General features: G+C 37.8%; 2 protein-coding genes across 2 annotated transcripts; both read left to right on the forward strand.

The window, feature by feature from the left end:
• Window positions 1-241: 241 nt before the first annotated feature.
• Window positions 242-4,069, forward strand: LOC110855466 (probable spastin homolog spas-1). Its single transcript, XM_035856179.1, has 10 exons — window positions 242-524; window positions 764-856; window positions 1,108-1,359; window positions 2,268-2,686; window positions 2,807-2,909; window positions 2,980-3,130; window positions 3,209-3,252; window positions 3,319-3,496; window positions 3,599-3,737; window positions 3,811-4,069. The coding sequence occupies exons 1-10, from the start codon at window positions 398-400 to the stop codon at window positions 4,006-4,008; spliced, it is 1,704 nt and encodes a 567-aa protein (XP_035712072.1). The 5' UTR covers window positions 242-397; the 3' UTR covers window positions 4,009-4,069.
• Window positions 4,070-21,320: 17,251 nt separating this feature from the next.
• LOC118437164 lies at window positions 21,321-24,159 on the forward strand. The gene is made up of 2 exons (XM_035856002.1): window positions 21,321-21,994; window positions 22,289-24,159. Exons 1-2 carry the CDS (start codon window positions 21,343-21,345, stop codon window positions 22,576-22,578), a joined length of 942 nt encoding a protein of 313 aa, XP_035711895.1. The 5' UTR covers window positions 21,321-21,342; the 3' UTR covers window positions 22,579-24,159.
• Window positions 24,160-24,517: the final 358 nt, after the last annotated feature.

Here is a 24,517-nt window from a genome sequence, read left to right on the forward strand (position 1 = left end):
TTTGGAACAAAAGCGAACTGTGGTCTAGCATTCATCTTCCCATTTGGCGTGTATTATATAAATATAAGAATTGTTTTAAAATGACTCGCGGACAATAAAATAAAGGTTGTTGGGAAAATTGAATTTGAATTTTAAATTAAAAATCGTAGCATTAAATAAATTACATACTGTATCTAACAGTTGAATAAAATGAATCCAAAATTGTATAACTTATGACCGCTTGTTAAATTTTAATCTTGAGTAAACAATCCTAAAGATCAGGGTTAGAGTAGATCAAATTTCTCACTCTCATCCACAGTCCCAGTTTCTCAATCTGATCTTGGTTTCTTCTTAGTTTTAAGATTCACTTTTGCCCACAAAGCATCCTTAGAAAATAAATTAATTAATTCACTGAAAAATGGACGACTTTGAGAAAAGTCAAAGTTTATCTCAAATGGGAATTTATTACCACAGGACGAGGCAGTATCGGCAAGCTTTGGAGGTCCTCACCGAAGCCAACAAGTGCCTCAAAAGATTTTCAAAAGGTTAATTTTCATTTATAATTTTTTTACCAATCTGATATGCAACCATGTATTCGCCTTTAGTTCCTAAGCCCATTGGTAATATACACAAATGATTAGATCAATTTGCTCGACTTGGGTAGTCAGAAATTCATAAGTACATTCCCTCAAATTTTGCATAATGTACATTTTCTGCATGTAAATATGATCCAATACTCTTTACAGTAATTACAAATATCTTAAAAAGCGTTTTGTTATATTAGATCGTGACTCAACTTTTCAACTTCAAGTCTTGACAGATTTAATCGGTGTCAATGAGGACTTAGCAATAGTCTGCTTGCATGAACTGGAAAAAGGTACAGTTTCTACGTTAAGGAACGGTCATAAAATATATGACGCAGACCTGGGATTTTTTAAAAATCCTCCCTTCCCGTGCGTTACCAGTTGCGCCCTGGTTTCAACATGTGGCGCAAGTTTAATTGCAACTTCGGCCAAATACTCTCCCTGTCCATCCAAATCGTTACTTATTTTATGCACGTCCCTTTATTTTTGCACGCATTCTCAAGTATTATGCAGTTGTTTTATAATTTTTGTGTAATAATTGTAGAAAAGTGTATCGCTGGAGTACACCCTGACAATGTGGAGTCCATGGAAGAGGAGGAGAGTGACGACGACGGAAAATCTTCACAATTTGAAAGCGACGACGACGAGAAACTACAAGTGCTTATCTCAGAATTAGAGACGGGTGTACGCGACGAGGAGGAGGAAAGCTGCAATGACGGGAAACTTGACCAGGAAAGGAAAATTACCGAGGAAGAAAACATAAGCGGAATTAAGGGCAACTCTGATAATAAACAAGGTCCAAAAAATTGGAAATCTTAGCGAGACCGTGCAAGAACAACTAATAAATTAAATTACACTGTAGAATTTTTGTATCACCGCTCTCCATACCACTTTTTTACTGGAAGAATTAATCCCTTAAGTAGAATACACTGGTCCCCCTCAATCGGTCTGATGATTTTATCAGAATAAAAATACGGAATATCCAAATTAGTATCTCAAAATTTTAGATTTGTAACTTTTTAAAACAAATATGTATGTACTTCACAATTATTAAACCTTCATATTTGATCTCAGTTAATTTAATTTTCAAACTTCTAGTGTGAAACTTGAAATTACTTCTCGTTTTTTTAAAAATTAAGAATCCATGCGTATGAAAAGCAAAATTCAGAATGGTTCCAGCAAAAATGATACCCAGAGCGATAAAAAACAAATGCTTCAATCTAATTGAATTTATTAGTTAATATTGCACGGCCTCACTAAGATTTCCAATTTTTTGGGACCTTGTGTATTTAAAGCTAATAATTGGTTGTTATTAATAATATATGCACCGCAACACCGCTATTATTTGTCCATCCTGAATATTTTTTTTGGATTTTCCAATCTATATAACTCCTCCATTTCTTAACCGATTTAGGTAATTTTGCACTTAAAATGTTCAGAATGTCTTTTCCTACAATGTTTGCAGTACTGAGTTACACTACCTACGAGGCATGGAAAGCAATGTCTTGAAGGGAAAAGTTTTGCACATTTTGGTGCATATCACCTGGGTAAAGATAAAAAAATTCTCGAACTCGACTTGTGCATAGTTTCGAAATCCCGTAAAAATGATCGGTGCAACACTTTATCAAAATCGGCTCAGAAAATGTCGAATTATGCCACTTTTTGGTGGGCTAAATTAAAACTTATTATTTTTTTCGTTGTTAGGTATTTGCCACACTGAGGAAAACGACAAACGTTCGACAGCAACGGGGGACCATAAACAGCCTGAGGTTCTGCCAACCACAAACAACTTACCTACAGCGGTCAGACTGACTATGCCTGTTAGCTGTGGCTTGGCTGAGACGTTCAATCCAGTAACAAATCCGTTAGTTTCTCTAATGGGTATGGATTCAGAAATCCATTTCTCATATGTAAATCCCTCAGCCAACAGCGGAACACAAACCATTTCTATGCAAGATCTTACCGAAAACAACGAAAATGCCACAAAGGGAAAATCGACTAATAAGGAAGCAGTTAAATTAAAGGAAAAAACAGTTGCCATAACTGATGACATTATTTTACAGTGTCTCGTGAAAACAGGAAGTGGGAGGCTGTCGGACGTGATTGGTTTGGACCACGTTATCGTGAGTATGAAGAAAACCATTTTCCTACCATTGGTGGCGGAGAAAGAATTTGGCAGTGACCTTCAAGGCGTGCTGCTTTTTGGACCTTCTGGGGTTGGAAAAACCCATATCTTAAGCTGACTTGTGGGGGAGCTTAACTATATAAAAGAGGAAAAGTGCAAAACCTTCCCAACGATAAGCATCTGGAAGGTAGAGCCAAAAGACATCTTGCATAAGTGGATAGGTATGCTAACTGTGTCGTTAATTTTTACTGTTTATGCCAGCTTAAAATTTATCCTGTCAATATTTTGCAGGTGACTCAGACAAGTACCTCAGTCGGATTTTCGAGTTGGCTCATGAGAAGCGCCCGTCGATAATAATTATTGACGAGATCGACTCTCTATTATGTCAGCGAAAAGAGGACGATCCTGAACACATTCGACGGCTCAAGACGGGATTTCTTTCGTAAGTATTTTCATTTTTTGTATCACGCATCCTTGTAGTACGCATTTATGCATCTTGCTATTATGCAATTAATTACAGGTGCATGGATGGCCTAAATAATTATTCTGGAATTGTGGTCGTGGGTTAGTCTTTGGTGGCACAGACCATTACATAGTTTCAAGTTGCTTAAGTTAACTAAATTTTCCCAGGATTGACAAATTTTCCGCAGCATTTGGATTATGCATTCAGGCGAAGGTTTTCGAAAAGAATTTATATTGGATTACCCGATTCCTTTGCAAGGGAGCGAATACTAGCACACTATTTAAAGAAAACAAATCTTTTAACGGAATCATTCGATCTTGGCAAAATATCTTCAATGACTGAGGGGTATTATATATATGTATAATATCATATGTTGTATTACATATATGTATAGTTTCTTCACTTCTCACCAAATTAATTTCACATTACCGATTTATTTCGCATTAGTTTCTCTGCCCACGACCTTGCTGTTGCCATTTCAAAACTACAAGCACTTCAGTACACTAGTAACTTTTCCTCCGACGGTGTGAACGATATTGTCCAACTTATGAAGGTGGGCTGCAAGCCAACAACATTGATAACCCAGGTATGTCTTATTCGCCATGCTTGAAATACTTGGCCCGTGTCGCTATTACTAATTAATTTTGAATTTCTACTAGGAAATGTTTGAAGGATTAATTCGGACTGATGGATCAACCAATGGGGCCACGAACGATGAGAAAACCGTTGATGAGCTTAAAAGGTGGGGACGAGAATTCGGAGCAGAGGGTATGACTCAACCGGTTTATTATGAAGGAGAGTATGAGCCAACGCTCAGCTCGTGCCTATTTGAAATGTTTTGCTGCCTGTTTTACTAAACATGATCTTACTCGATAAATATTATTTAAATTCAATAAATGCACATCTATTATCAACTTACATATTAAACGAAACTATGGTGAAATCCGCAACCGAGCGTTTGCCTTTCTCTTGCAATTTTTCTCGTTGTGGAAAAAATGCATTACGTATTCCATCATATCTTCGCTCACACTGTGCATTATGAAAAATCCTGTTCTATTATTTATCCAGGCACTGATAATTATAATAGTTCCATCAAAATCGGAGCGAGTTAAAACCGATGCCGATATCAAATTCTTAGTCAAATCTTGTGTAACTTCAGTTCAAATAAATATTTATAATCTGAGTATAAATTGTCATTGTAAATATACAAGTGCGGGGCGGGAAATTTTTTGTCAGGATGCGGGTCAGCGGAGTCTTATGGAGCATGTAATTGTGCATTATTTTCGATTTCAAAGAATGCCGTAAGTCAAATGCCGGGCTGGGGAAGTCAAAATCCAATCATGACATAAATTGACTAGAAATTGACAAGTGCGGGGCGGGAAATTTTTTGTCAGGATGCGGGTCGGCGAAGTCTTATGGAGTATGAAATTGTGCATTATTTTCGATTCCAAGGAATGCCGTACGTGAAATGCCGCGCTGGGGAAGTCAAAATCCAATTTTGACATGAATTGACTAGAAATTGACAAGTGCGGGGCGGGAAATTTTTTGTCAGGACGCGGGTCGGCGAAGTCTTATGGAGTATGAAATTGTGCATTATTTTCGATTTCAAGGAATGCCGTAAGTGAAATGCCGCGCTGGGGAAGTCAAAATCCAATCATGACATAAATTGACTAGAAATTGACAAGTGCGGGGCGGGAAATTTTTTGTCAGGATGCGGGTCGGCGAAGTCTTATGGAGAATGAAATTGTGCATTATTTTCGATTCCAAGGAATGCCGTAAGTGAAATGCCGCGCTGGGGAAGTCAAAATCCAATTTTGACATGAATTGACTAGAAATTGACAAGTGCGGGGCGGGAAATTTTTTGTCAGGATGCGGGTCGGCGGGGCCTTATGGAGCATGTAATTGTGCATTATTTTAAATTTCAAAGAATGCCGTAAGTCAAATGCCGCGCTGGGGAAGTCAAAATCCAATCATGACATAAATTGACTAGAAATTGACAAGTGCGGGGCGGGAAATTTTTTGTCAGGATGCGGGTCGGCGGGGCCTTATGGAGTATGAAATTGTGCATTATTTTCGATTTCAAGGAATGCCGTAAGTGAAATGCCGCGCTGGGGAAGTCAAAATCCAATAATGACATAAATTGACTAGAAATTGACAAGTGCGGGGCGGGAAATTTTTTGTCAGGATGCGGGTCGGCGAAGTCTTATGGAGTATGAAATTGTGCATTATTTTCGATTCCAAGGAATGCCGTAAGTGAAATGCCACGCTGGGGAAGTCAAAATCCAATTTTGACATGAATTGACTAGAAATTGACAAGTGCGGGGCGGGAAATTTTTTGTCAGGATGCGGGTCGGCGGGGCCTTATGGAGCATGTAATTGTGCATTATTTTAAATTTCAAAGAATGCCGTAAGTCAAATGCCGCGCTGGGGAAGTCAAAATCCAATCATGACATAAATTGACTAGAAATTGACAAGTGCGGGGCGGGAAATTTTTTGTCAGGATGCGGGTCGGCGAAGTCTTATGGAGTATGAAATTGTGCATTATTTTCGATTTCAAGGAATGCCGTAAGTGAAATGCCGCGCTGGGGAAGTCAAAATCCAATCATGACATAAATTGACTAGAAATTGACAAGTGCGGGGCGGGAAATTTTTTGTCAGGATGCGGGTCGGCGAAGTCTTATGGAGTATGAAATTGTGCATTATTTTCGATTCCAAGGAATGCCGTAAGTGAAATGCCGCGCTGGGGAAGTCAAAATCCAATTTTGACATGAATTGACTAGAAATTGACAAGTGCGGGGCGGGAAATTTTTTGTCAGGATGCGGGTCGGCGGGGCCTTATGGAGCATGTAATTGTGCATTATTTTAAATTTCAAAGAATGCCGTAAGTCAAATGCCGCGCTGGGGAAGTCAAAATCCAATCATGACATAAATTGACTAGAAATTGACAAGTGCGGGGCGGGAAATTTTTTGTCAGGATGCGGGTCGGCGGGGCCTTATGGAGTATGAAATTGTGCATTATTTTCGATTTCAAGGAATGCCGTAAGTGAAATGCCGCGCTGGGGAAGTCAAAATCCAATAATGACATAAATTGACTAGAAATTGACAAGTGCGGGGCGGGAAATTTTTTGTCAGGATGCGGGTCGGCGAAGTCTTATGGAGTATGAAATTGTGCATTATTTTCGATTCCAAGGAATGCCGTAAGTGAAATGCCACGCTGGGGAAGTCAAAATCCAATTTTGACATGAATTGACTAGAAATTGACAAGTGCGGGGCGGGAAATTTTTTGTCAGGATGCGGGTCGGCGGGGCCTTATGGAGCATGTAATTGTGCATTATTTTAAATTTCAAAGAATGCCGTAAGTCAAATGCCGCGCTGGGGAAGTCAAAATCCAATCATGACATAAATTGACTAGAAATTGACAAGTGCGGGGCGGGAAATTTTTTGTCAGGATGCGGGTCGGCGAAGTCTTATGGAGTATGAAATTGTGCATTATTTTCGATTTCAAGGAATGCCGTAAGTGAAATGCCGCGCTGGGGAAGTCAAAATCCAATCATGACATAAATTGACTAGAAATTGACAAGTGCGGGGCGGGAAATTTTTTGTCAGGATGCGGGTCGGCGAAGTCTTATGGAGTATGAAATTGTGCATTATTTTCGATTCCAAGGAATGCCGTAAGTGAAATGCCGCGCTGGGGAAGTCAAAATCCAATTTTGACATGAATTGACTAGAAATTGACAAGTGCGGGGCGGGAAATTTTTTGTCAGGATGCGGGTCGGCGGGGCCTTATGGAGCATGTAATTGTGCATTATTTTAAATTTCAAAGAATGCCGTAAGTCAAATGCCGGGCTGGGGAAGTCAAAATCCAATCATGACATAAATTGACTAGAAATTGACAAGTGCGGGGCGGGAAATTTTTTGTCAGGATGCGGGTCGGCGAAGTCTTATGGAGTATGAAATTGTGCATTATTTTCGATTTCAAGGAATGCCGTAAGTGAAATGCCGCGCTGGGGAAGTCAAAATCCAATCATGACATAAATTGACTAGAAATTGACAAGTGCGGGGCGGGAAATTTTTTGTCAGGATGCGGGTCGGCGGAGTCTTATGGAGCATGTAATTGTGCATTATTTTAAATTTCAAAGAATGCCGTAAGTGAAATGCCGCGCTGGGGAAGTCAAAATCCAATCATGACATAAATTGACTAGAAATTGACAAGTGGAGCCATGTTGACAGATTTAGGCAATTTTAAGGTCATTGGAGGCATGGCGACAGATTTAGGTCATTTTAAGGTGACTGGAGGCATGTTGACAGATTTAGGCAATTTTAAGGTCATTGGAGGCATGTTGACAGATTTAGGTCATTTTAAGGTCACTGGAGGCATGGCGACAGATTTAGGTCATTTTAAGGTCACTGGAGGCATGTTGACAGATTTAGGTCATTTTAAGGTCACTGGAGGCATGGCGACAGATTTAGGTCATTTTAAGGTGACTGGAGGCATGGCGACAGATTTAGGTCATTTTAAGGTCATTGGAGGCATGGCGACAGATTTAGGTCATTTTTAGGTCACTGGAGGCATGGCGACCTTTATTACTTAATTTACGGCAGCAGATATTAGCCGATTTTGAGGGGTGCTAATAATGTGTGTGCATACTGTATTGTTCCGAGTCTCAATTTTGCTCATAACCGGTTCTAACTTCACAGACGTATCACCTTCAAAGCTTGGTAAGACGGTAGAAGAGAATGTTGTTAATTAATATTAATGAAATTTGTATAGAAATGTGAAATGATTGATTAACAATAGACGAAAAAGTAAACTTTTAAATACTGAATTTAAACAATTGGATTTTTTTATTTAATTTAACTCAGGTTTTACCGAAAATGGAGCTTCCTCACGAAGAAAGGAGCGCGCAGCAGATCGCACTAAATAATCCGATTGTTAGCACTTTGAAATTACAAAATTAATGTCTTAAAAATGCAAATTATGAATTACATAAATTCCCATATTTTTATGCCTTTTTTTAGATTTGACGGAAATTTTGAAAAAGAGCTCCACCCCTTTGAAAACGTGTCGACTCGTTTCCCATTTCTGGAACGAAATGGTCCTCTCCTTGCCAAATACGAGGCTCGCATTAAACCTGACCCACGAAAAGGAGTACTATTTGTTCTGCGACCCAATTCCAGTTTTCGTACTGTGTTTCAATATGGACGACCGAGTCGCGAAACGGATAAGCGCCACGTGCAGGGAAACCACTTCCGAATACCCCATCCGTAGTATCAACTCCTTCTCCGCCAAACTTATGCACGTTTGTGACAAATTCCCCGATCTAATCGGAATTTTGGAGGTTACCATCGACTACGAAGCCTGTCTATCATCAATCTATGAAATCCTGCTAAATCTCTGCTCGAATTTGAAACAGCTGATAATTTCCGGCGAATTTAGGAAGTCGATGACTTATAAAGAGGAGGTCGTGCTAGCGGAGTTGCCACCAAAAGGAAAACTGACATCTTTCACCCTTACTTGCAACATGGTGACCCCATTTCTTACCAGTCTTGTTCAAGAGGTGGTTAACGCCTCACCAAATTTAAGCAAGCTCACCCTTCCATGGGGATTCTACCCGGATTTGTCAAATTCTAAGTCCCTCTCCTCTTTAACCATCGCTCCAAACTATGTTCGACCACGTAAAATGGCACGCGCGCATGACAAGCTTTCCCAGCTCTTGAACATGTTGGCGCAAGTCTCCCATCAACTCGTCACCTTATCTTTTGGCTGTGGGGGAATCAACATACAAGACAAGTACAAATTAGTGGAAAAGTCTGCCTTCCGTGTGCCGAGAAGGATGTCGAAATTGAAGTACTTTCGCAACGACATGATGGACATTTTTGAGTGCGGCGACTTCTTGGAAAATATCACGAGTGTAGAAACTCTCGTAATGGGAAAGCCTTTTACCTGCTCGAGTCGTCTGGATGAAGTTTTGCAGGATATTTTCGACGCCAACAAGACGCTGGCGAGCGTTCGGAATTTGTCGCTTCGAGATATCCAGGACGCCAGACTTTTGGACGGATTGAAGACGACGTTTCCGAACTTGGAGAGGCTCGAGTTGGACACTTATTACCAAAGGGATTGGCATGGGGACTTGACTGGGATGAAGTTGGGCGTAGTTCTCAACGCGTGTAAGGGTTGGGAGTCGTTAAAACACCTGAAATTAGCGCTGCCCAAATCTCCGAGTAAAATGATGAATGTGCTCCACGCTTTGATGGAGGGAAGTGAATTGTACAAAGGTATGAATTGGCGAAAATTTCTGTATTTTTAGAAAGCCAGTATTAGAATAATACCAAGTTGTAGTAGAGCTGCTACAATAGGGGTAATCGCTCATCATGGATCCTTTTTTCAAGCTACACCGGGATTTTTTTCTAGCGAGTTAATATATCATAAAATCGAGCCAAAAATTAGGAATCACGTGGCACCTATCACAAGGGTCACGTGGTTCCTAATTTTTGATATAACTCGATAAACAATCCCGGTCTAGCTTCTAAATAAATTTCATTATGAATGCTGAAGTTTTACCTTATCAGTAGAAATTTTTACGGATCGTTATAGTTATAATTTTAATACTAGACGGAATAAATTTGACACCAAGAATCCCCTCCATGATTGATAACACTGTAAATGTTTTCGCTCACCGATTTGTTTTTATGTAGGCTTAAAAACGTTGAAAATAACTCCGCACAATTGGGATGACCGGTATCGTCGCACGTTTAAGGAGAAGGAATTTGAGCTGTTTAAACAAGTTCTCGTCGCGATGGATGCAGTCGAGGAGAAAGTCACCCTCCACGATATTTCTGTGAGATATTATGCAAATCCAGATACGATTTAATATTTATTCTCCATTTTCATAAATACATATTTCTATTCTACACTCTTAAAAGTAAAGGCAATTTCAGTTTATATTAATTTAACGGTACTAAATCCAGGGTAAACTTTACTCTGGATAAAGTCGACGTCACTCTGGATTTAGTGTAGTGAAATTTATACGTTTCAAAAGGGTAACATTATTAAGGCAGGCAGTGGTGGCCGAGTGGTCATCACACTGTGCTTCAAGCCGAATGGAGGTTCTGGGTTCAATTCCCAGTACTGGCAGAGAGTTTTTCCCTTGTGGTTTTCCTCTCTGACTTGTTGCACAGGTCTGTGCGGTGTCCATTGCACTACGAGCACCATAGTTAGGAACCTGTGACCATCTATTTCTCACTTATGTGAGGTTTGGTTCACTTGTAATTCAAATGTAATGGCTAAAATTGGGAATCAATAAAGACGACCTTTTTTTATTATTTTTAAGAGTTTATTGTACTGATTTTTTTCCAGGTTCGGGAAGAATCTGCAAAGACGATATTGGATTTCATAATTTCAAAGAAGATGTTCATCCCAAAGTTCGAAATATTTGATGGGAAAGCGTACAAATATTGAATGATTTGACCAAGCGCTAAGCGACGGCTTTCGCGATATGATTTATGAATTTCTTACACAAATATTCTAAAGTTTAGACACGTTTCATGTTTGAGTAATAAATAAATAAATTGGTCCGTAAATAAGGACTGTTAGCTATTATTTCAATTTATATATAGTACCATATATTAAAATAAAATTGTTAACAAAAAGTCAAATCTGGATTTTGAATTGAGACGAGGAAATTGAGACCGACGTGCTGCGCGCGACTCAGCGCCGAGCACCTCGGGCCTCATCACCTAGCGCCTACTTAGTTGGCCACAGCGGCTAGCGCCTAAATAAGTAGGCTGTAGCGCCTATGGGGTAAATGGAGATAGTCAAAGAAATATCAATACGAGACTTACAAAATTATAGAAAACTAGCGTATAAGCCCGTCTCCCGCCGGGCGAGAGATGATTAGATTATCAAAATTTCAGCAGTTAAATATTTTGGAGATATTTTTTTTTTTTTAATTTGACGCCAACGGAAGTGAAAGCAATTTGCAACGCAAATTAAAGTGGAAAATTAAATGTCACCCATTTGGCACAGTCATCTCTGCCAGCCCAGTCTGCCAGTCTCCAGTGGCAATGGCCTGCATTGGCAACCACACCTAAACGACCATCCATCAAATAACCACTCCCAGATAACCACCGTGAGTCAGCCACACTCCGATAACCACCATCAGAAAGCCCCCAAAGCTAACCAAAATCATATAACCACTCCCAACATAACCACCACCAGGCCGCCACACCCCGATTACCAGCACCAGGCCGTCACACCCCGATAACCACCATCACGGAGCAACGCCCCGATAACCGCATTGTGGCTGGATGCCACAGATAGTGTAAATTCCATAAGAACACATGCTAATCATCAGGCAAAATTGGCTTATCGAAATTGACATATTTTAAATGCATATTTTTAAGCAGCTAATTATCAACAATAGCGGTGTACAGAATTTCGAAATTCGATCTCCAAGTCTCGAAAAATTAGTTTGAAATTTATGAATATTGCTGTGTATTTAATGTATGTAAAAGTACGGGAGAGCTGTGAAGATCTGTGGTGTATGGAGTTCGTCCAAATTAGCCGAATGAGCCGATTTATCCTATTATTTTACACCAGTTATTTTTATTTTGGCGTTCAAATTATTCAATTTCGTAAGATTTCTAAACAATAAACTAATTCGGGTAATGTAATGCAAAGTCCAAAGTGGGATGCAAATTTCGCGCAGTTTAATTTACTGGATGATTTTTTGATACGGATACGTCATTAAGCCTTAAAATTAAGATTTTTGAATTTTCGCGCCATTTGAAACTTTACTTTCCCTACTTTCACTTCCGTTGCAGAACATTTACTTTCACTTCCGTTGCCGACAAACATTTCCAGCTTATAATATAGATGTAATATATAGCTGAAACACGGCAATGATTTTTTTGGTGTAAAATTAGATGTCTGGGGTAAGCTGAGATTTCTAGTATCTAGCTCTTATAGCTAGTTGTAGCTGGTCCTAGCTAGGGGGCAAGCTAACCATTTCCGCCTACCTAGTAAAACCTAACCTGCTCGCTTCGCTCACTTAACTACGAACCATACCCCAATATACCATAGTTATAATAAACATTGATACACTTTACCCCATTGTCCCAAGAATTTTGCGATTTTTGGAAAAACGATTGGCATTCGATATTCTACAAAAAGAAACTAGAATTCTCATATTTCCTCAATATTTTCCATATTTCAGCTATATATGAAATTTTCTTTAATTTTGCCAGTCTCCAGTGGCGGAAATAGGGGTACGTAGGGTACGTCCCACGTATCGGCCCCCGCTTGGCGACGGCCCCCGGCCCTCAGAAAAATTTTTCAATAATAATTAAAAATTTCTAAAACAACTCATAATAAAATGACAAACAGTTTAGTAGTTAACAAGAAACTTATTTAACTACTTAATCTGTTAAACTTTGGGCCCTCAAGCGGCCACGGTCCTTTACATCGCGTTTCTAAATATTCTTTTGCTGAAACCACATAAATAAATTTAAGTATCAAGCTATTATTTACTAGCGTATAAGCCCGTCTCCCGCCGGGCGATTAGTTTCACAGTCCGCACCGGAAGTAGTTAAATTTAGATTAACTTTTCCCACTTTCACTTCCGTTTGGGAAAACTACTTTCACTTCCGTTGCAGACAAACATTTCCAACTTATAATATAGATACTTCAACGTAGGTATTCCTAGCTAGACATCAAGTTTGACATCTAGGTATTATGTTACCGTTATCAGTCCTGATTTTGAATGCAATTCCACAGGAGTTATACTATAATTAGTTCAGAAATATGGGACAAGAGAATTATCTTCGGAAATTCGTCAAATTCTTTTTTTAATTCAGCAAAGTGGCAACTAGTGGCAAGAAGCAATTTCCACAAGTACCAATTTTTATAAAAATTAGTCTACCAAGTTTTTTTAATTTACAAAATGTTTTGAAGACATCGAAATCTTTTTAATTTATACAGTTTTCTGGAATTATGGAAATGCAGTTAATTTGTACAAACTTTTAAAAATGTACAAATTGCTATATTTTAAATCGATAAAATCTTTGTAATTGTTTTGAGATTCTGTAATGTTTGAAATTATTCTTTTGTTTGAAGATTTGTTTGAAGAAATTAAAGCATAAAGATTTTCGTTGACCCTTGGTTCTGGAATTTTGAGTTCTTGGAATAACTTTTTTAGTATGATTTTTTTATTTGAAAAAAATTGAAATTGTGCAAATTATTTGAAATTTCAACAAAATTTTAAAAATTAGCTAAATTCTGGGGCTAGGGATGAAAATCGGAAAAATGATTTTGCGCTGGAAATCGGTTTAACCGAAAATGGGATTTGCATTAAAAAGCACTTCAACACGCTAAATCCGATTTAGTGAAATAAATGATTTTAAGTTTGCCCCAAACAAGGTTTTTTTTTACAAAAACAGGTTTTAAACACTCGAAAATTGGTTTTAAACTTGTTACATAAGACAAAGTGTGTCCGAGGCCAAGCTATCTATATTATAAGCTGGATATGTTTATCTGCAACGGAAGCAAAATAATTTTCCGTGACGGAAGTAAAAGTAAAGAAAGCAATAATATTAATTGGTGGAATTTTTAACATCAAATTCACTGTCGGCCGGCGGAAGACGGGCTTATGCGCTAGTATTTAACATTTTTTATTATTGAGATTAGAATTAGTCTTTCTGAAATACCTTATTGCCAAGTTTATAAGTATTTAACTTTGTCTTAAATTTTAGCAGACTATATTTGCAAACCTTTTGTTAAATTTGCGCTACAAAACGTGTAAAACTAAAAACTGGTTTACAACCGGTTTGAGAAGAATCGAAAATTGGTTCAATGAAGTTCTCCAGAATCTGAGTTGTCAAAAACCGGTCTTACCAGAATTTTTATTTGAAATTTGTTATCTCCTATTTTAATGCATATTTGTATATGTAACTCACACTAAATAACGCAGTGTTTTTATCTGAAGTAAAAGAAATTATGTTTCTTCATTGAACTACAAATGCTAAAATTCATAGAAAATTATAGACACATATTGGTAAAATTTAGACAGGCCCCCAAATCTGGCTCACGTACCGGCCCCTAATCTATATTTCCGCCACTGCCAGTCTCGTATTGATGTTTCTATGACTCATCTCAATTTCAACTTCGCTTCATCTAACATTTTTAAAAATCACCATTTCAATTTCCATTATTTTTAGTGAAAACGCGTTATAAAAAGTAAGCCTTTCATATACTTATTACATCTGTACATGTACAGTCAATCCAACAAGTATTGGCAACCCCCACGGAAGCTAAATATGATTGGCTATAACTTTTGAATGCATTATGCAATTAGCCTGAAATTTTGCATACATTTGACAAATCTAATGTGGTATTCGATGATAATAATCCTTTGTTGATTAAAATTAGATTGGCACGGTTTTTATATAATTTGTTGGAAAATTTGCGAAATTAACCCACAAAAAGTATTGGCAACCCTTAACTTAAAAAAATCATAATCAAAGACACTGCAATTTTGTTTCGATAAACTACGACTAGTACAGCGCACCACCTCCCCTCGACGCAATAAGAGCAAAAATTCGCCTTGGAATTGACTCGACCAGTTTCTTTCTAACGCTTTTTCATACTGCTTCCCAATCTTCTTTCGAACTTTTGACAAGCTCGTTTTTCGACGAGTGATTTCCCAGCAGTCGCTCTTATCTCAACCCGGACAATAAGAATCACATCGGGAGACTGTGCAGCCAACGAAAGATGCTGAAGTTTTTCGGTCTCCAAAAATGTGCATCGTTAATTTGGATGCATGTTTGGGGCCACTGCAATTTTGGAATATGAAATTCCTTCCTGGGTCATGTTTTTGTCAAATCTTTTCAAATTATCGTTTCGAATGATTACCTAGACCCCCCTGGTCAGGATTTCACCGATAATGACCACATAAGTACGCCGCGACCTGGTCATTTAACCCCAAACCATAATCGAGCTCCTCTGTGTTTAACTGCTATATGCACATATTCGTTTTTCTGAGCCTTTTAATGCATCCGGCAGACTTGAACCCTTTAATTAGCTCCGAATAGGTAAAATGAGCTTATGTGAGACCATCAGCTCCTTTTTCATTCATTGGAATTCTGTTAATGATGGTATTTAGCCCGTTCAAATTTATTGAGTTGGTTCGCGTTGGGTACCTTCCCGCCTGTCGGGATACTCGACCCTGAAACCCCATGGCATGATTTTTGATTGATCACCAAATTGCATGCTATGTTGACCCCACATTCCGTACTCAAATTCAACATGGTTATGGGAGCTGAAATCTCCCGATCTCGAGTGATAATTTGCTTGATTAATCCATTGATTTTAGGATTAGGAGGCATTTTTAGCCGGATCATAGGAAACCACGAACTGAAATAATTGCTTCATGTTCTTTGGATACGTTTCCAATAGTAAATATCACGGAGCATGTTTTCTGTCTGAGTTATCGATATAAAAGCTTGATTTTGAAGGAGGCAAGATTATTCCTCGCTCCGCCAAAAATAGCCCGTTTGGTGTCGACATTTTGGCACTAGGCAATACCAATCTGGACTTACGAAGCAGATAAAGTAAAATTCTTTGATCTGATTAACTTACCTTGACAAGACGCAGAGGTTTGTCGTTATAAAAATTTCGTACAAATAATTATGACACAGGTTGCCAATACTTTTTAGAGGTTCGTACCTGACTCGTTCGTATCAAAATCAGGATAACGTGCTGGTTATTTAATTTTAATCGGAAGCATGATTATAATCGAACACTACATTAGATTTACCAAATGCGGACAAAGTTTTATGCAAATTTGATAATGCATGGAAAAGTTATAGCCAATTGTTTCTAGCTTCCGTGGGGGTTGCCAATACTTCTTGGATTGATTGTACGTTCAGATTTGTAACTTTTTCGCATTTAAATATCTATGTATAAATCAAAAAATTTTGAGTCAATTAATTCTAGATTTTACACATGTGTGGAATGGAATGAAATATTATTAATAGATGGACTAAAAACAAACTTTAAGTATTAAGCTCCTGTTAAGGTTATGTATATGTGTGATTTACATACGATATTCAAGCAATAAATATACCCATAGAATTAAGGTACATATTGGAGGATATACATATATACTTACATACGTCGCTTCGTTGGGAGGATAGAGTCAAGATAAGAATTAACCATAGCTTTGCCTACAAATTGATGATAATACCTCGTTTTCGTTTCACAATAATTGATCGTTCCTACATATTACTAGACTTGGAAGTACCAATTTTGTTCCACATGCAAACTTTGTACGTACATATGTGCATGTGCATGTATTTAGAACAATTTTATATGTAGGCATCCATCCTGCACACAATATATAATTTAATTTTACCGTTATGATGTGTAATATGTATGCAATGATAATAAGTGAAATAAAAACAATTTTTCCAGTCTTGTAATTTTCATAGATAATATATCAAACGCTCAGCCCGACTTTACAGTCGCTTAAACGGCTCCCAAACACCAACGAGGTTTCCATGCCTGACATCACCATGTATTCTAAACGGCTTCTCATCGCTAGCGACGCTTATCTCAAAGTGTTCTCGCTTCTTGGCGCAAACGCGCTTTTATTCGACAGCCGAACCAACCAATTCTACACTACGCCCTATTCGCGGCGAATCACCCGATTTAACACGGTTGTACTCATTGTTCAAATTATTTTTGGCGCTATCAGACTCACCGGGTTTGGCAACCTGTCAGATAAAAGTGATCACGAACTTCTTACTTTCAACGTTTCGTACGTTGTACTTTTGGCAGTTTTTGTCCCACTAATTTGCTTACTAATTCTCACAACTAACTGTCCAGAGCTGGTAGATTGCTTCAACCAAGCGTTGAACTATATTTTTCGTATTAGGGAGACATGGGCATCGCTTAGTGATAAAGAAATTGCCTCCTCTTACCCAACGGGGAGGTTTCTAGATTGGTTTTTCGGCACTGTTGCCGAACAACCGAACCAACAAGTTTTATATTACGACAAATTCGCGCCGAACCACAAGATTCAACACAGTTTTACTCATCATCCAAATCCTTTATGGTCTCTTTCGCCTCTTCACATTAGACAATTTCTCAGATAAAAGTGCTCAGAAACTACTTACCTTTAACGTTTCGTACGTCATCATTTTGGCCATGTTTATTCCCTTAATTTACTATCTAATTCTCACAACTAGCTGCAACGAGCTGGTCGATTGTGTCCACCAAATATTTAACTATATTTTCCGTGTTCGGGAAAGGTGGATCACTTAGCGATAAAGAAATTGCCTCGTCTTACCCCACAGGAACTTATCTTGAGTGGTTTTTCGGTTCCATTGCCGGGCTGGTGTCTGGTTATTCGTTTTTTGGCGGTGTTACAATTTACTTAATGGACATTTTACCATTTCATTGGACGTCCTTAGTTCCCAAGAAATTAAGGAGTAGGGCTTTATTCTGTGTGCATCTAGGTTGCTATGGGTACCTGTTGATTATGAGCATCGTTTCAGCGGGAATTGGATTGGTGATTGTGGCCTCGTACGTTGGTGAGTTGGTTAAGATAATTTAATGGTAAGGTAGGGGTGTTAAATTACCGGTGAAAGCAATTAATTCTTAATGCTACACCGTTTGCTATGCTATACGTCTTCATTGTGGCGATGCTAGCGTAGGTTATTCGTTGGATAGTAGTACCAACAATTTTGTTTGTTCGTTAAGAACCGTCAAGATGTTATCATCCAAGGCTACGTTGTCACAGAAAACAAATACAAGTTATGAAAACAAGTATGTGTATAAATTGTAATCTAATTTTTATAATTTTCAGCCTTTCTAGTTCCCTTCCATACAGAATTTGACCTGAAACGCAAGTCTGGAAAGCATATTGTGCATGCTTCATTCCGCACAACTGCCATGCTTCCCATCGAGTATCGAAGCTTAGAATTAGTCCATCGGCGCGTTATGTCCCACTTTTCCCTGGCATTTGTACCATTTCAGACTCTAGTCCTTCAGTTCTCACTGTTCTGCAACTGGATGCTACTTGCCCACTGGGAGGCGTTAGGAATCTTTCGTTACCTGATGATTGCAGCGGCCCTTTGTCTATTGTTGTTTTGGACCACCGTGCTACAAGCGTGCGGTAAATTTTATGTACAATCAATAAAGAACCGGGCATCATGGAGAGTCCTAGCAGAAGACAAATATTTCCGAAAATGGAGAAAGAGTGTCACTCCGTTGTACTTTGGGCATCATGGATACCACGTGATTAAGCGGTTAAGCATTTTAAAATTTTGGAAGGCTATTTTCAGAGGGACATTTAGGACGATGGTTACCATGAGTAATGTTTAATTAATAAGAGTAGTTCATATATTCAAGTCGGCGAAATAGCTAAAGGTATCCAGACAACTATAAAGTTTATTTATACATACATACTCGAAATAAAAGTTACGAGATATGATGTGATACTTACTAGACATATGTAACAGAACTACGAGTAATTTACTGCGGGGATGTATTTTTATTTGAAGGGTTAGTTTCAAGTTTGCCCTTATATTACACATATACTGGAATACGTATGTAAGTATCTATGTACATGTTTCAGGACAAAGCTTTGGGCTAGAATAAAATAACTTCAGCAATCAATATCGACAAGCCCAGCTCAGACTTTAAGCATGGCCTTCTACCCCCTAATTGATACAGTTAGTCTTGTCAAATTAGTTTGTATTATTGAACTTCGAATTTTTAGTCACTATGAAGAAAATTGTAAATTTGCCCGAATATTCTCGAAGTATTCGGAACTACGCATGCAGATCCTTATCAATAAATACATACAATCAATCATGAATAGTATGATTTAGAAAATATTTTCAGTCTAGCAATTTTTCAAAGAAATAATCAACGGATATATTGTGCAGGATACATATATTAGTCTCCATTTAAATTTCTTCCAAACATTTAGAAATCTATTTCACCCGAAAGTATCATGTATTTTAACCGTTTCCTCCTTATGCCCCACGTTTTCAAAAAGGTGTTCCTACTTGGCGCAAATCCAATTCTATTCAGCACCCAACGAAAAAAATTCTACAGTACGCCTTAGTTCCGGCGTACCCCCCGATTTAACACGGTTCAAAATTTAGGAAGCCGGGGGACGTTTAGGGTCATGGTTACCATGAGTAAAGTTTGATTATTACCAATATTTTACTCGGCTACCTAGCAAATCAATAAATGTACTTATTCAAATATAACGGTTGTTGATGATTGGAATAACATTTTTGTTTATGCAACCTTGGGCACTACCACAGACGTTCGGTTTTCATTTGGAGAGTTTGTTTCAAATTACAGATATTCAAGTCTGATATTACATACATAAATATGTAAAGGCCATCCAGTAATGGATTGGACTGAAGAAATAAAATGCTCATAACTTTACACACAGTTAATGCAATTTCAAAAAAATTGCATATGTTTACTACCAATGGGTCTGGATTGCCATACAGTTCAAATTTTAATGATTAAATTCCGCAATATGCTACAGATTGCATTCTACCTCAAATTTCGCATCAAATTCCACCCATAGACTTCATCTACTTTCAAGCTGATTTTCTTCCAACTGTTCTTAAATTTTCGTAAGGTGTCTGGCGTTTCTGAAAGCTTAGAATATTTGGATTTAGTCAGCGCTCAGAATTTCTTAATTGGTCGCAGTTGAGGAAAATTTGGTGGGTTTTCATTTTTTGGCACAAATTCAATTTTTTTCAGATGAAAATACTAAGTGACCTTTTTGGCGTCATGGGACGTTGCTAGGTCAGGCCAAAACAAAACTTTATTTTTTTATGATCCTTGGTAATAAACGATTCCAATCCCCCTTTAATGCACGATTCAAGATAAACCTTCTGGTTTACAGTGCCCTCCAAAATGACGGGATCGGAAACATGGCCAATGCCAGACTTGTGTTGCCAAATTCTTCATTTTTTTGGAAATTGGTCTTTCTTTTGGACTTCTTCTTCATATTTTATTTCACAGAGGTTGGAACTATGGAAAAATGCTTTCATGAAAGATTTGAAGGGTCAGCTGTGACGCAGGGCTCATCGTCCATGACGACCACTTTTCCCCGAATCTTCTTCAACAATTTCTGACAGAACGCATGAATCCTTTCCTGTTGTATTGGTTTGTAATTTGGTGCTGGTTTTTTTTGCCCTAGCTACAATCTCCAGTTTATGGACTTTGATTTTGCTCAGATAGATTTTTGAAATCTTGACCTTCCTTCTCGTGGCAGCCGTTGCCGTTGATGGATGATTTTTGAAGATTTTTTTTATCCGATTTTTGACTTTTGTCGTCGCTAGCTTTAAAGGCCGACCAATTGGGACTTTGAATTTGCGTTCATTGGATTCCTCGTACGTTTTCAGGTAAGAGTAGACCTTTGAATGAGGAATACCTTCTTGCTTGAAAAAGTGCCAAGTGATTTTAGAAACATAGTTTGCTCGATTTTTGTGAAACTCAATTACTCTTTTTTTAAGTCTTGCCTTTCAACTCAAGTTATTCTAGTCTTAGCCATGACTCAATAATTGGTGACATATATCAATGGAAAGCTTATAACTTGGTCTATTCAAAAATAATTTTTTCGAAATTTAATTTCTCTGTGTTCCCGCCTAGCGCGCCTTCGACGGGGCAGTCCAATCCATAAGTGGATGATCTTTAAATAAGTATTAGCTATGCTTGTACACAGGTTAGGGGCTAATATTAAGCTTAATATTAGCCCCTAACTTAATATTAGCCCCATTATAGTTATCTAGATAACTATAATTCGCTCTAAATCGGCAAGCTCAGTGCAGACCCTAATTACGACCTACGATGCAAAATTAATATAATCAAGGTTTCCAAGAATCGGTTATTTGTGCAATTTCAAACTTTTAGGAATTTTGAACATTTTTATTACATGTGTAATTTGCTCGAATTTCTAAACTGTTTGTATGCATTTAAATAGATTCTCGTCAATAAATACATACACTTTTACATTGTGCACGCTATGATTTAGATAATTTGTTATTGTAGCAATACCAAAATAATAATATTTGAATACAGGGAATATATTGGGCAACACATTTTAGTTGCTGCTTGAATCCCTTAAAAGCACCGGTCAGTTATTCTCCAGGATATCGCCATGTACTCAAAACGTTTCCTCCTTGCTAACCACGTTTTCAAAAACGTCTCCGCCCTGCTTGGCGCAAATCCAATTTTATTCGACATCCGAACCAACAAATTCTATAGCACGCCTTATTCCCGGTTCTCCACCCGATTTAACTTGATTTTACTTATTATTCAATTCATATTTGGCACATTTCGCCTCTTCACCTTTGGATATCTCTCAAAGAAAACTGATCACGAACTTTTTATCTTCAACGCTACGTACATAATAATTTTGGCCATGTTCATCCCCCAAATTTGTTTAGTAATTTTGACCTTTAACTGCCAGGATGAAGTCGACTGCTTGAACCAGGCTCTACAGTATATGTCGAGAATTAGAGAAAAATGGATAACATTAACAGAAAGAGAGTTCCTCTCATCTTACCCCACGGGATATCTTCTTGAATATTTTCACTATGTTGTAGCAATAACGGTGGCGGGTTATTGGTTTTTTGGATGTGTTGCAATTTATTTGATCGAGATTTTACCGTTTCATTGGATTTCTCTGATTCCCGTTCAACTAAGGAGCCGCGCCGTTTTATGGGCGCACCTAGCGTTTTACGGGCATGAGATTCTTATTTCCTCCATCTCGGTGGGAATAGCGCTGCAGATTGTTAGTTCATACATTGGTAAGTAAAGGTTTTTGCGCAAGCGTCAAATTTATCCCCACTACGTATGAGAAACTTAGTGTTTAGGTGAGACTTCGGGGTAAAACATCCATTCGCAATCTCCGTACTATCTTGTAGTTTTTTTAATTTTGGTATAGACATGCATAATTAAGCGTCTTAATTTTTTAAAAATTTTTTAGCAAGCTACATAATTTTAAAACAATCCGTAAAAACGATTTAATTTATGATGTTATTAACTCTTTTAATCCAACCGCCTTCTTGATTCCCTTCCATGCTGAATTTGACCTTACCAAGAAATGTGGAAAATACAATACCCATTCTTCATTACGTTCACCGGACATACTTCCGCTGGAATATCGATGCCTGGAGTTACTGCATCGACGCATAATGTCTCACTTTTCCCTAGGATTTATACCGTTTCAAACTCTAGTCATTCAGTTGTCATTGTTCTGCAACTGGATGCTCCTCGCACACTGGGATGGGCTGGGATTCTCCCGATATATTATGTTAATTGGGGGATTTACTCTCGTTTCATTTTGGGCAGTGGTACTGCAAACGTGCGGAAAGTTTTACGCGAAAAATAAGGAATCGTGGAGACTCGTGGAGGACAAATATTTCCGAAAGTGGAGAAAGAGTGTGACACCGTTATACTTTGGGCATCCAGGATACTACGTGATTAAGCGGTTGAGCATATTAAAATTCTGTAAAACAATCATTCGTGGGACGTTTAGGATGATGGTAACGTTGAAAAATGTTTAATTGGTATTTGTTCTGGCTTTCATTTAATTTTTGTGAAATGCATTTTCAAGTTTCTGGAATTGACAAAAGCATAATCTGTTTTGTACCTGCTAAAATGTAGTACTATGTATAAATATACATCGACAAAGTCAAGGATATTTAAATGCGGATATAGTTGTATAAGTTCTTGAAGCTTTAGGAGCCGTAAATTAAGTGCGGGGTTGCGCATGCACTTCTTTCAATCCTGCTTGCATAAATTATGGTGCTTTGTTAAGCAGGACTTTTTGGTCTCCTATGGAGTTTGTGTATTACTAATTTCTAGATGTCTGCCTGTACATTTTTGTAAGTAAAACAATTGTCCAAGTGATTTAAAAAATTGTGTGTTTGCAACTAGAGTTAAAAAACTGAGTTTGTAATTACGTTAACTACCATCCTTCCGTAGAGTATTCATGTGAGACGAGTACGTATATGTAGGCATATGTATATAGGCGTAGTCATTTTCATGCATTATATATTCTATTCCTAAGTAATCAGTCACTAATGCCTATTTACGAAGAAATGTTTATCTCTATCTTGAATTACATATATGTGTACATATATATTTAAATAATAGAGAATCTCTAACTACCCGGTATTTTTTTTAAAAAAATCCCCAATTGTATACCAATCCAAACTTTTTTGCTGTCACGAATATCGATTTTATGTATGTATTTTATTAGAATATTCAATTATCTATGTATGTATTCATTGTTAGGAGAATTGATACGAAAAATGAGCATTTTGATTCATAACGTCTGAAATGAAATTTTAATATTTACATCATTGTATGTATATCCTTGGGAATTTTTAGAAGTATTTAAATATGCAATGACATGTTTTGCAATATTGTTTAACGATTCCTGGAAATGTTGACTTCGCTTCATCTTTGTTCCCAGCTCAGCAATGTGTCTCACTAAATAATATCTTCATGCATTGTGAAACTGCATGAAAATGATAAATTGTGTAAAGATTTGTTGAAAAACCTGTGTGAAATGGGGACAAAATTATTAGTGTATTATTTTTTAATAACTCGGGTACATAAATTTGTTTTTTACCCCTAAAATCAATTGATTATTCAACTTTACATAATCATTCAAGGAAATCTCGGTTGGGTGGTTGACCAACATGTTGTGGATCCTTTTCAACTAAATGAAGCAAAAAAATTCATATGTACACTCTAAGAAATCCAGTCCTAAAATGATACCAGTAACAGCTCGCCTTTAGCGTTTTACCATATCGATGAAAAAAGTACGGACTGGTATAATTTCATTACCAAATGGTAGAGACTTTAGTATCGGGAAATCAATACTTTTGTCACTGTCCAAGATTCTGACGTTGTGTAAGTACATAAACAAATAAATATTACCTGCATCCTGTGTTCAAACGAATTATACAATTGATTTCCAAGTTCAACCGCCTTTATTTCCACGGCAACACGTTTTTCCTAAATGCATCACGACACAAGCCATTAAGTGAACTACAGTCTGTCTGTAATAATGAAGGGACCGTTCATAAATTATGTAACACAAAAATCCCGACTTTCTATATCCCCTTTTAATATGTGTAACATAGGCAGGAGATCATACTGCCCCTCTCCGTCCTTTCGCTTTACATATTTTATGAACGGTCCCTATCGCATATTCCTAATGACTTCACTACCACCTTTGAAATCCAGACGGCGACAGTAATTTTAAAATACAACTTTGCAATATTCATCCCAACGCTGATCCCGATCATGGCAACATG

Source organism: Folsomia candida, unplaced genomic scaffold (genome assembly GCF_002217175.1).
Source record: "Folsomia candida strain VU population unplaced genomic scaffold, ASM221717v1 Fcan01_Sc012, whole genome shotgun sequence".
In the NCBI taxonomy this organism is placed as follows: Eukaryota; Metazoa; Arthropoda; class Collembola; order Entomobryomorpha; family Isotomidae; genus Folsomia; species Folsomia candida.

What these genes read in the sequence shown, in the direction of transcription:
- LOC110855466 (XM_035856179.1), top strand. Translation starts at nt 398, where the DNA reads ATGGACGACTTTGAGAAAAGTCAAAGTTTATCTCAAATGGGAATTTAT. An exon ending in CAACTCTGATAATAAACAAG is followed by an intron (nt 1,360 to 2,267) that starts GTCCAAAAAATT and finishes TTTCGTTGTTAG; the next exon opens with GTATTTGCCACACTGAGGAA. An exon ending in ATATCTTCAATGACTGAGGG is followed by an intron (nt 3,497 to 3,598) that starts GTATTATATATA and finishes ATTTCGCATTAG; the next exon opens with TTTCTCTGCCCACGACCTTG.
- LOC118437164 (XM_035856002.1), top strand. Translation starts at nt 21,343, where the DNA reads ATGTACTCAAAACGTTTCCTCCTTGCTAACCACGTTTTCAAAAACGTC. An exon ending in GATTGTTAGTTCATACATTG is followed by an intron (nt 21,995 to 22,288) that starts GTAAGTAAAGGT and finishes GACCTTACCAAG; the next exon opens with AAATGTGGAAAATACAATAC.